Source organism: Schistocerca americana, chromosome 3, assembly GCF_021461395.2.
Source record: "Schistocerca americana isolate TAMUIC-IGC-003095 chromosome 3, iqSchAmer2.1, whole genome shotgun sequence".
Lineage (NCBI taxonomy): Eukaryota > Metazoa > Arthropoda > Insecta > Orthoptera > Acrididae > Schistocerca > Schistocerca americana.
The window spans coordinates 316,120,810-316,134,721 of record NC_060121.1 but is presented as its reverse complement, the minus strand read 5'-3'; the positions used below and the strand labels follow the sequence as shown (position 1 = coordinate 316,134,721).

General features: G+C 36.8%; 1 protein-coding gene across 1 annotated transcript in view; it reads left to right on the top strand.

Moving 5' to 3' along the window:
• Nucleotides 1-13,912, top strand: part of LOC124606051 — a 285,569-nt gene that overhangs the window by 128,215 nt on the left and 143,442 nt on the right. Inside the window, exon 5 of the mRNA XM_047138011.1 lies at nucleotides 9,958-10,108. Coding sequence (XP_046993967.1) covers nucleotides 9,958-10,108 — 151 coding nt within the window. The remainder of the gene's footprint in view (nucleotides 1-9,957; nucleotides 10,109-13,912) is intronic.

Genomic DNA, 13,912 nt, shown 5'->3' with positions numbered 1-13,912 from the left:
ATCATTGCTTTCAGCGTGGAAGGATGTGGGCAAGGTTCCTGATACTGCTTCTGATTTTTGCTTTGGGAGGGAGATGAGGAATGGGGTCCACTCAACCTTGTGAGTACAGATGAGGAGCAGCTTGAATAAAAAAGCAGTTGCATGATCAGGATTCATCTACAGGCAATAATGGCTGGATGTATTGGTGACATGCTGACCACATGTCCCAATGTCGTAGACCATTTTTCGTACTGATTTCTAGGCAGCAATGGGCCAGTTGGAACAGGCCTAAAGCCTAATCCATGAGTGTTGGTTATGTTTACATAACTTTAATCCCTGGGTATTTAGTTGAACTAGTAACATTTAAATTTGTATGCTTTATTGTGTAACTGAATTTAAATCTTTCTTTTCATATTTGTATAGAGAATCTCACAACCAAGGCAGTACTCCATAGACGTGCGATTTGATTAGGAGCTCGTTGTGAAGAATGGTGTCAAAAGCATTCTAGAAATATGGAATCAATTTGAGATACCCTGTTGATAATGTTCATTGCTTCATGTAAATAAAGAGCCAGTTGTGTTACACTAGAATGATTTTTCTGAAACCATGTTGTTGTCTTTGAGGTGTTTCACATTGTTGGAAAACAGTATATGTTCCAGAATTCCATCAAATATCATTGCCAGTGATATGAGTCTACAATTCAGCATATTACTTCTGTTTCCTTTCTTGTGTATTGGTGGTGTAACTTGTGCAACTCTCCAGTCTTTAGGTACAGATCTTTCGTGTGACTATGATCTCTACATGCTTGTAGTCTGCTAAGATCATGCCTGTCTTCAGTGTTCCATTGACAAAATGTACCACATAATATGGAACATCTGCTAACTGTCAGTATAATCATGTCCCCTGTTTTATTGTAGCTGAGGCAGCAAGGAGAGGCTGTATGGTCTGATCATCATCTCAGTATATGAAATATTTCAGGTGCCACTTGCTGACGAGGAGAATATGTGTAGTGTCAAGTAGATTAACTATTAGTGTAATATTACCAACATGCTATTGCACCGATATTTTAGTACGATATCCAATTTGCTCATAGCAACCATAGTCAAGTCGTACTGACATTTTGCAAAGCCTTTTGTCTTGTATTTATTGTTTCATATTCAACTCAAATCCATCATCTAAGTGTGACGTATTTATGAATCCATCCAAGGCTTGCTTCTGTGATCAAATATTGCAGATTGATGTTATTGGGTGGATAGAACTCTTATATGGTTGTAGGTTGGTACTGAAATGATCTCTACATCTTTGTAGCATCCTAAGAAGATGCCAAACTTCAGTTTTGTGTGGAATCCTGTAGCAAGGCTTGTAAGTGAAAAGTTAGATGGGTGACAGACACTTTTTGCCACTGTGGTTTCTCTTGGAGAGTGATGATGCCACTGTCTTCAAGGAGAATGGTCAATTTGGAATCAGCTTCAAGATTGTGAATGGGTGCTGTTTTATCTGATGTGTGACTGGTGCTGTTAGAAGGGATCTGCCCTCGACCTTCCTCATTTCCAACGCCATTTCCTGTTAGTTTTGTTTGTGGGAACTGCCATTTCCATGCACTCTGTGTCCTGCATTAATCCTATCCTTAATCTCCACTAGTTCATGTCTTCCACCTCTCTCCACTTCTATTCCTACCTCATATAATGTCTCTCATGTCCCACCATTTTCAAAACTACTTCTGTCTGTCATCTTATATTGTCTTATAAGGTTATTAACCTCATCCACACTGTTTTCTTCAGCAGCTGTCTTCTGTGTTGTATCCCCGACAAGCCTCCATCCTATATTCTAGTGTGAAATGTGCAGTTGCATCTTTGTGAGTATTCTCTTGTTCCCTGCTCCTATTCTCTGCTGTTGCTGCCATTCCTTTTCCTAGACTTCAGAGCTCCCTTTGTTTTTACCTCTTCTGTGAGTGCCTCCCAAACTTAGTTTAGCGTCTGCCTTCCCCACAGCTACGTACATATTTTGCCATATAATTGATGGTTGTGACTGAATTCAGAGGCTGATAGCTTATTGAATTATGAGACCACATATTATATTTTTGTGCAATATACTGTATTCATTTATATCACTGGCACTTGTTGCTGATGATCTTCAAGATTCCTACATATCATAACAATTTTTTAACATTGTGACTCCTATGTTTACGCCTGTACCCCAGCTGTGAATAGCGTATACAGTTATAACATTGTCTGGAGAGTTGTTTTTATATGTACAGGGTGTCCATAATTGAAGTTCCAGTTTCAAAACACTGTAGAAAGGAAACCACTGCTTGGAATGACATCAAATTTAAACAGTATAGTGTTGATGCAGGGGGGAAACATCATGGGGGAAAAAACATTCTGCATTGCTCTCCGTACAGAATAACCCATGTTTAGGAGTTGCTTCTTGCTGACCTGTCAGCAAGACAAACATTCACTCTGAAATTTCTTGCGCCCATGTGAGTGGACATTGAATCACTAAGAAAAATTCTGTGAACAGGTGAAGCTCATTTACATCTTCAGGACATGTCGGTATGCATTCTTTCAGCAAAGGTGACTCTTGTGGTGCAGGTTATGGCATTGGTTTGAGGAGATGGATCCTGTGGGTCCTGTTACCTGTACTGTCACCAGTAAATGCTATGAGAGTCTTTTGTGCACCAACGTCATTCCAACCCTTCAGCAGTGTGGATGTGTAGGTAGGAGATGCAAGATGACACTCCTCCACATGTTGCACTGTCAGTTAAGTGGCTACAGCACAGGCATTTATGAAATGCTAGAATTATTTATGAAATGTTAGAATTATCAGCCACTATTTCCATACAGGATGGCTGTCCAGATCACCTGATCTTAGTCCATGTGGCTTCTGGCTGTGGTGTTATCTGAAAGCTCTGTTCAGTGCTCCAGTTATGAAAGTAGTGGAACATGACCCCCTGAGACACTGATTTGTTGTGGAACATGCTGTTACTCGGTTTCAGCATGTGGCAGAAAATGGTGGAAAACGTATGGAACATGTCTTGTGCCAGTCTCACAACAATTAGAAACAAATGTCATTTTGCTTTTTATGCAGCTTTTGGTCACAGGACAATTAAAAACTGATTTCTCCCATCCACTGAGGTACTACCTTGCCATGGTTGATAAGCTTACATAACTAACACTGCCACAATTGTTGACTGCTGAACTTGTGCATTTGTGCACATTGAACAGTGTGGATGATGTAGTTTGCAACTCAAACCGTAGCCGTTATATTCGATTCACATGTCACTTGTAGCCAACCCCATTTATGCTAAGACACTTACAGTGCCATCTGTTGGTAAATTTTTTGTTAAATTATTTTGTTCCATGAAATTCCCCCTATGTCTATAATATGCTGTTCAAATTTGGTATCACTCTGAGCACTGGTTCTCTTTCTGCAGCATTTTGAAACTAGTCATGGACACTGTGTTGTAAATCATATTGTTTCCCTGAGGTACACAGATTGTTCCTTATGGTTTCTATGATTTCTCCCATTTAAAAATGACATACTGGGTTCTATTAATTAGTAAGTCTTTAAAAAATTTTATACCTATTCCAGTATTATATAAGAACATATTTAATTAGTAGACAACTGTACAGAACTGCATCGAAGGCTTTTGGCGAGCCAAGAAACATGGTATGAACTGGGACCCTGGTATCTACAATTCTTTGATCTGATCAAGAAACTGAGTGAGGTGTTTCAAGTATTCTGTGCTCCTAATGGTATGCCCCCAGTTTCACTGAACATTTCTTGTCTTGTCTTCTTTGGTCATGTGATTTTTTATTTCCTTCCCATGGTCTATTCTCTATTCCCATTCCTGTTTCTAACATCCCACTAGAAATCTCTTACGTTACCCCATCCTTGATAATCTTTTCTGCAATTTCCTGCATCCCTTCTCCTTTAATTTCCTCCATTATAATTTTGGTCCCATCCCCACGCTGATAACCACTATAGCCACCCTGTTTAAAGTTCTGCCTGTCATGCTTCTGTAATGGTCAATTTAATTTATCTGTGAAATTGTTCAGTTGAGTCATCAGGCCCATAAACTAAACCCCACTTTACATTCCATGGTAATCTTTTTTTAATGATAATTTTTGCGGCAATTCATCAGAAGGTCTGGCTAAATGAACTAATCTTCCAAGCTGTTTTTCGAAAAATTCCCTCATGCTCCCACTTCCCTGTCTGTTGTTTGATGCATTTAAAAATTCACTTTTATTTCTAGCTTGTTCTGACATTGACCAGAATTGGTTCACATTTCTTTTCTCAACTTCACAATAAGACACTGCTGAATTAGTGTTATGATTTTCTCATGCAACTGCATCCCATCCAAAAACGTCTTTAAAATTTTTTTTGAACATATCAATCATGCCAGAAACAAACTTAAACTGTGTTGCCCAAAATCAACAGGATGTGATTTTTTTGTCTCCAGCAAAATTTTAATAGGTATGTTGGGGTACGTATCAGTACTATTACTAGCAACAGTTTCCTGTAATTTAGTGAGTTTTCTGCTAATGTCATGCACTTCACCTTTGCATGTATCTACATTACTACCATTGTTACTTCTTTTCTACTCCTACAACCTTGGCATTAATTACAGAAATTTGATTATTTGTTTCACATTCCAAAGTTTTGAGTTTCCCTTTGAGGTTCTGTTTAGTTTTACCTATTTCTGATTTCAAAGTTTTACTTTTCTGCATCTATGGACAATTTCAAAATTTTTCACAAATTTTTCAGTTTCATTCATAAGATTTGATTATAAATCTACAATTTTAGTTTTAACTACATTAACTCTTTCTGTGCTAGTTCAACAGCAGATTTCAATTTGATAAGATCCTGTTTTATCTTCCTGACCTGAAAGCTGTTATTTAAGAATTACATTTCTAATTCTTTATCTGAAACATCAATTTTTGTTGTTCGGTTTACATTTTAATTCACTGATTGAAACATCAGTTTTGCTACCCAGCCCGTGAACACAATTACCTTTTTAACTGTTGACTCTATTTAATCTTTCATCTGTTCCCTTCATAATTAGTTCAACATATTCATCGTCCCATCCTGGAGATGAAATACTATATCCCATGTTTCCACTTAAAGATGAGTTACTAAAGCTCTGATCGTACCCAGAATCATTTACTATTTCAGTGTCTAACAGCAATTTTTGCTTCATTGTACTGACATTATTTTCTATTTGGTCATTATTAAAAAGAAATAGTATCTCATTACCAAATCACTGCACTACAGTTGCAACAAAATATAAAAAAAATTAGAAACAATGTAATTAACTTTTGCCTTGTGTGGTATTGAGGTCCCAAATTGATTTCCAAACAATCACTCTGTTCAACTTTTTGTGCTTTGTGCATCCATCCTTTCTGCCAGCAGTATAACTCCTTGATTTTCAGATTATTTTGGTTGTCCATGTTACATTTAGTTCTAGGATTTTCAACAAGTAAAAATCTGAAACTTAAGAAAACTACTTAGAGTGCCAATTCCAACATTTTCAGTGGATCTGTGCTTCTTTGCCATATAGTTAGTAACTTTTTAAAAATAATAGTCTATATAAGTTTTGGACACACTTGAATTTAATGTCCATTTTAAATAATTGTCAGTAGGTGGTCACTCTTGTATTTTGCTGCAGATGTTTCCTGATAGTGTTTCTGAACATTTTTCACTTTCTTCTAAGAAAATGAAGTACCTAATAGCTGGTGGACTGGCACAATATTTCTGGGAACACATGTTAGAAGAAGAAAGTTCATCATTTTACATATAGAGTTTTCAATGAAACTACCAATGCTAAGGATAAAAAAGAACTGTGAGTAAGTGTTGCATGACAACATGTCACCCAAGAACTTTCTTTATCAGCAATGCAGATGGTGAAACATTACTTCAGAAATCATTTTCTGAAGCCAACTTGTCCCTAAATAAACGCCTTATGCCCGTATCAGAAAGACCTAATATCAGTAAAAATATTTAGGCTTTTAGAAAGTGACGTCCAGGAGACTAGAGGCAAATGAACTGTAAACATGAGGCACATGAACTGTAAACATTGGAAATTGCAACATTCACCCAATGTATAATGCCTAAGTAAAGGTTTTAGAATGTTTAGGTGAAGAATCATCCATTATTTTGATGGTTGGCCTGTTTACTGGGAAGAATTTGAAGGAATACAGTCTGAGTGTAACATTCCACATCACAACTTCGTGGGGCATACATCAACAAGTTGGCATACTTTAGGACCTACAACCAACAGTATTTTGGAACAGTGGGATGGTATTCAGTATCACTTTCTTAAGCATATACTTCTAAAAAATAATTCTGCTACTGTTCAGTTCAAATCCTACAGTGCCATTATGATTGCTTAAAAAAAACTCCAATCCAAGCAGAATTTCATTTCACAATTTCATCAGCAGAATTATTCAGTATTCTCTCTCAGGCTTCTGCTGAATTGAAGAAGAGACTCAAAAAATCAAGGAGAAGAAAGAATGGAAGAAAGGGAGGTGGAAATCATTCAGGAAATCTTCAGAAAAGAAAATCTAATATGATCACTTCATTTTTTGCTAAGATTCCTAGGAAACATAATCCAAAAATATTTTGTTGATCTTTTTCCAGTATTGAAGTGTAGAATGTCAGTAGTTGTAAAAATGTGATGTAGATTTTGTTTATGAAGTACGATTATCAGTAATGGATGACCAATACTGAATTACTAATCAACCTGTATATATTAATAAATCTGTGTGAAGGAAAAAAATGGCCATAACTCGTCCAGGATGATAATAGAGAAATTTATTATGGTTCTAACCAGCCACGTTGGTAGGGGATTATCGTAAATGAAAACAATACATTTGTGCTATATCTGTTTATTGAAATAATTTGTCACCTGTTAATCACATTTTTTAAAATTTTTATCAACTATTTTGTCACCTTCTTTAAATGCCACCATGGCTACTCACCCTGGACTCAGGCTGTGAAGAAGAAGAAGAGGAAGAAAAAGAAGAAAAGGATGATGATGTTGAAGATGAAAATTGTATAAATCATTACTATCTAAACTTCTTCTTCCTGGCTAATGAAGTGCTTGTTAGTACAAACTGCCTTGGGGTCCAGGAATGGAATTAATGAAGGCAACTATGAAGCCACTCACGTTTTGGCTACTGTGTGCATTGTATGCATTGGATGTTGTACATTTAGTCAGAAGGCATTGTAGGTTATACAGGAAAGGGCAAACAATTGCAGTTTCAGAAGGCTAGTGGTCAGTCTCAATGATTCCATGAAATGACAAAATGCTTACAACATCCAATTGGATACAAAAACACTTAACACGTTCATATATTTCTCTTTTGTTGAGGCAAATGTACTGCCCATCTCAAGCCATAAATGAAACCATAATTTAGTGTTCTAGAAGCAAACTGGTCTAACTATGAATATAAAATGCAAATAGAAACTATTTGCTTGGAGAGGCAAGGACACTATCTTATGGAGTCATTGTGTTTTCATATTTGAAAAAGGTTTGATTGCGATATGAGATAATCATTTCTGAGTAAGATAGTAAGAAATTGAAAAAACAAATGGGAGAAGGCCAATGGCAGTTCAGAACAATAGGTAGTAAAAACTGAAAGCACACTGTTTGTTGTGCCTAGTACCACTGACCAAACATGATGATTTTGCATAATTTTAAGTCAGAGATACTGAACTGGTATGACCCACACAATGAGACTGCAGTACAAATGGCAGTAACTTCCTGGTTCCATTCTTTGACATCATTCTAAACAGTCTGGGCATGTACAGATTATTGCCATACTAAAATCTATGGCCGAAAAACATTGGTAAATGAAATGGCCAAATAGATTAGAAATCCCTTTAATGTCTGGTGTAAATATTGACTGCTGTTAATGTTCTTGTTTCATTTTGCACCTTATGGAAACTTAATTTGTTGTGTGTTGTGCAGTTGTGTTGAGTAACTGCTGAGAAGAACTCTAAAGAAATCTCTTCACCTTTTGTGAATAATAGCTGGACTGTGTTAATATGCTATTGCTGTGTTTTAGTTTAACTTCTTGTTGTTTCCCATCTGTGAATTATGTACTAATAGACAGCAGCAATCTGTTCCAGAAACTTTATCCTGAGAATTTGTCTGAAACTGCACAAAAGCTTGACGAAGACGCACTTCAATTGTGGGAGATCAGAAAGGCTGCAAAGAAACGCCATTTTCGACGTTATGGTTTTTGTGCATATCCATCATTCCTGAATGGTTTAGCCTCTACAAATGTGTCAAAAAATGATTTTTACTCAGTTCAGGTAGGATACTCTGAATGTTTGTAAGTGAACTAACTGGAGTTAAGTGTCAATTCTAGCTCTGTTGGTTTCACTTTCCACTAATAATCATACTTAAATAACACTAAATGTTTGGTTTTTAACATGTTTACACATGTATTTTTCTTTAGTAAGGTAGGTACTATTCAAGCAGACAGGAACATGAAAAGCAAATATGAGTACTGAATCTACAAGGCTTTACAGAGTGGTGATATCGACGGAGTTGAGGTAGAGATATGAATACAGAACTGTTAAAAAGGAAAGTGCTGAACTGGTGAGAGGAGTGGGGATACGGAAAGTATGACATGCAAGCAAAATCAAGTAACAAGGATCTAAAATGGACCAAAAATAAATGATAAATGCAAATATAGAGATAACTAGAAAAATGTTATGCCAACATGAACAAATAGAATAGCCTAAGAGAAAAATATTATAGGGGAAAGAAAGGAGAGGTAGATAAAGGACAGTGACAAGCTAAGGTTTGGGGGAGGGTGCTTACAAAGTTTGATGTACTGGAAGGCTAGTTCTCACCTGTGTAGTTTAAAAGAGTTAGTTCCAGGTGGGCGAGACCTGTTGAAATTGACTGCACTGTACTAAATAGTGTGCCTTACATATTAGTTGCTAGTTTGTCAGAGGACTTATTTGTGTGTGGATTGTTGTTTGGTGATCATGCACTGTAGTTGCAGCAAAGTTGATAGATGACCTGGCTTTTAGTTGAATGTTCTACTCTTGGTGTTGTGGTTTTGTATAAAATATGATAGTTCAAAACTTTGGGCAAGTACGTGAGTGCTATGTGCGGACTTCTGGGATTGTAGTTTTTGAATCCAGTATGGCACACAGCTTTATCACTTCGGTTCACATCACAAACTTCTTCTCCATATTACATCAGCTACTCGCTAATATTAAAAATAATTTTATTTATGGTGTCTAACAATATTATGAAAAGGATAGTTGCTGCTCGCCATATAGCAAAGATGCTGAGTTGCAGATAAGCACCACAAATATACTATCAGAAAATGAGTTTTCAGCCAGCAAAGCCTTTGTCGGAGATAGAATGTACACACACACACACACACACACACACACACACACACACACACACACACACATATGCAAACACAAATCACACACTCATGACTGCAGACTGCAATCATGTGTGTGTGAGTTGTGTTTGCGAAAGTGTGTATGTGTGTAAGCTCTATCTCTGATGAAGGTCTTGATGGCTGAAAGCTCATTTTCTGATAGTTTTTTGTTGTGCCTACCTGGATCTCAGCATATCCATTATATGGTCAGTAGCAACTATCCTTTTCATAATATTGTTACATTCCATCCTGTATTTTCCAATTGTTTTATTCATGGTATGTGATATCAGCTGAAAGACATGTATGGAAATCAATAACCTACTTAATATGCAGGAAAGCAGTTACTTTTCCTTGTATGTCAATAACTGCTTAATCTCTCTAGCACACATCTCACATGTATGTATGAAATTAATTACTTATTTATTTAAATTATGGATGCTTATTTTGTAGAAACATTTGCAATTATTTAATTCAACAGTCTGATAATTCACAAAAATATTAGGCAATAACATAACGCATCAACTGGTTTTTCATTGCTGTTTTAGTCATAATTTCTTGATAGAAATAATGGTGTTGGTGATGATGATGATGATGATGAGGATGATGATGGTGACCTATTAAGAAGCTGTGAATATTGTAAATATTCAAATACTGTGTCATTTTATGGGAATACTTTACACGCCTTGGTGATTGAGTTGCTGAAGCTGAGGCTAGTAATCTGCAGGTCTGAAATTCAATCTTTTCTTAGTCCTAGAATATTTTCTACTGTTTAAAATTACTTCAGTCTGTGTAGATGAAACTTGTGGAGCCATTCCTTCTTACAAAGGGTGCATTAATTTACACATTGAAGGAAGGCAAGTAAATACAGCTTCAACAGCACTGTACTTGGTACATTGATCTCTAAGCCAATCTTTACTGGCTTTTATGAAGAAGCCATTATAATCTAGCGTGTTGGAGAAATGTTTAAGGCACTAGATTTACATTTGGGAGTAGTGTGATTCAGATCATCATTGAGAAGGTATAAATGGTCTTTCTGACCATGACTGGCAGAGGCTTACATTTAACAGTTGTAATATCCCTCCAAGGGACACTAGATTATGTTGGGAAACTAATAAGAATTAATAATGAAGCTTTTCATGAGTTCAAATCATGCTTTGAAGCAACTGACAGGAGGCTAGTATATTTTGCAGAAAAGGCTTACTCAGAATACAATTTATTCAAGACTGAGACAATAACAATTTTTGAAAGTGTATTTCCTAAAATAACACATATTATCCAACCATTACAGTCTGTTAAAAAACAGTGGCTTCCTAAGGGCATAAAAGTATTCTGTCCAGCTCTACAAAGAATTCTATAAAACCTGTATTGTTAAGGCATATAGCTTCTGTTGTAAAATTCTAGCCACATTGCCCATATGAAAATCAAAGGGACCTTTGGAGAAAAGAGAAGCAGGTGTCAGAATATCAGGAACTCATATGGAAGGCAGTACAAGCAAAGAAAGAAAAGTGAAAGATGAAGGAATATATGGAGAGGCTATACGAGGGAAATGAACTGGAAGGCAATATTACAGAAAAGGAATTGGAAGTAGATGAGGATAAGACAAGACATAATACTATGAGAAGAATTTGACAGAGCACTGAAAAACATAAATTGAGAAACAAGGCCCCTGGAGTAGACAACATTCCTTCAGAATTATTGATATCCTTGGGAGAACAAACTGTGACTAAACTATTTCACCTGGTGTGCAGTATGTGTGACAGCTGAAATACCCTCAGTCTTCAAGAAGAATATAATAATTTCACTTCCAAAGAAAGCAGGTGTGACAGGTGTGAATATTATCAAACTATCAGCAATGTAGGTAAAGACACATTGCTCCTTACTGTAAAGAAGACACATCAAATTGCAGACAGGCACAATTAAAAGTAACGTATGTAAAGCTATTGGCCATAGCCTTCGTCAGTAAAAGAGACACACACCATTCACAAACACAAGCAAGCGCTCCTCATGCACACACGACTGCCAACTCCAGCATCTCAGGCTGGACTGCATGAGATGCAAGCAGCAATCTGGAGAGGGCAGGGAAGGGGAAGGGATAGTAGTGTGCAGGTGGGGAGAGATGAGAGATGAGTGTTTGTCTCCCTCCCCACACATACACTACTATCCTTTGCCCTCCCCTGCCCCCTCCAGATTGCTGCTTGCATCCCATGTGACAGTTTCATTCCGGCCCGAGATGCTAAAGTTGACAGTTGTGTGTGCCTGAGGTATTCTTGATTGTGTATGTGAATGGTGTGTGTCTCCTTTATTGATGAATGCTATGGCTGAAAGCTTTATGTAAGTGTCTTTTAATTGTGCTTGTCAGCAACTTGACATGTCTTCTTTATGATAAGTAGCAATCTGTCTTTTCCTTCATTGTTGACCGAGCGAGGTGGCGCAGTGGTTAGACACTGGACTCGCATTAGGGAGGACGACGGTTCAATCCCGCGTCCGGCCATCCTGATTTAGGTTTTCCATGATTTCCCTAAATCGCTCCAGGCAAATGCCGGGATGGTTCCTTTCAAAGGGCACGGCCGACTTCCTTCCCCGTCCTTCCCTAATCCGATGAGACCGATGACCTCGCTGTCTGGTCTCCTTCCCCAAAAACCCAACCAACCTTTATTGTTGATATTCCTACCTGCAGCTTCCATCGTTTGATTATCAAACTATCAGTTTGATAAGACTTGCTTGCAAAATATTGACATGAATTATTTACAGAAGAATGGAAAAAACTGGTAGAGACCAACCCTGGGGAAATCAATTGTTCCAGAGAACTGTTGGAGCATGCAACTTATCTTCTAAGATAAGTTAAACAAAGGCAAACCAGTGTTTATAATATTTGACTTAGAGATAGCATTTGACAATGTTGACAAGAATACACTCTTGGAAATCCTGAAGGATAAAATACTGAAAGCGGAAGATTATTTGCGATGTTTACAGAAATCAGACTGCAGTCATAATATTGAGGATACGAAATGGAAGCAGTATTTGAGAAGGGAGTGAGACAGTGTTGTAGCCTATCCCTAGTGTTACTCAATCTGTACATTGAGCAGTCAGTAAAGGAAACCAAACAAAAGATTGGAGAAAGAATTTTTAGTTCATTGATAAGAAATAAAAATTTCGAAGTTTGTTGATAACATTGTAATTCTGTCAGAGACAGCAAAGGATTTGGAAGAGCAGTTGGAAGGCATGGACAGTGTGTTAAAAGGAGATATTCAACAAAAGAAAACTATGGTAATGGAATGTAGCTGAATTTCAGTCAGGTGATGCTGAGGGAATTAGAGTAGTAAATGAGATGCTAAAAGCAGTAGATGAGTTTTACTCTTTGGGTAGCAAAATAACTGAGAAATTTGTTCACATAAAACTTATATTTAATTGATAGGAAGTCTATTCTGAAGGTATTTGTCTGGAGTGTGCCTTGTTTGTACATGAAAGATGATAATACGCAGGAAGAAAATAGCTTTTTGAAATGTGGTCTTACAGGAGAATGTTGAAGAATAGTTGATTAGATTGCATTACTTATGAGGCACTACTGAATAGAATTGGGGACAAATGTAAAGCAGCGGTGTAGCACTACTCCTGCATAAGAAATGGGAAAAATAGATTACAGCTTACACAAACATAAGAGAAAGAATACAGTCAGACTTAAACTAAGAAGAGTGACCACTACCTTTATAAGCATACAAGTGCCAGAAGAAAAGAAAAAAGGATGAGTCTAGACCCTTCTACAAAGAACTGCAGAATGCTAAACAAATACAGTGCAACTGATCAGATTATTATGGTGGGTGATTCCAATATCAGAATAGGAAACATCCTTGTAATGAATATTATAGAGCCGTCTGCTGAACCGGTATCTAAAGTAATTGGAAAATACTTTGAGATTGTGTCTCTTATAATAATCTAAAACTAACAAACTCACTTTTTTTTAAGAAAAGAGATACTTAGGCTAGTAGAGGTCTTAGATCAATGATTAACTGCAGTTTGGTAAATGATAAGCTAGTGGTGAAGTAATAGGTTGGATAGCAATATTTGGGGGGATGGAAAATGCTTAATAAATGTTTGAGTAATTAGAAGAACTGATTGGAAAGAATAGTTGAAAGAAATTTGAAGGTAATTTATGAATATGTACACAATCCTGGGTGAACTTTAACTGATACCAGTATCAACAGACCTTCAGTATCAATACATTTAAGGTCAATATTCATAATTTGCTTTACGTACTGCTTCACATTAATTCCATTCTGTTTAGTCTTGGTTTTGACAATGTTGTTGCTGAATTGTTCCTCCAGGTTATCGCGTAAATTCTTCTTGTCTGCTCCAAACCCATCGATGCAGGATCTCGGCAGCGAAGATACATCTTTGTCGGTGTCTATAACCCATTCAGTTTACATATAGCTTACATATAAGAAAAGAAAAGAACGAAAAAATAATATTATTCAATACAAGATACAAGAGTTTCTAGAGGTTTAGATATAGGATCAAAT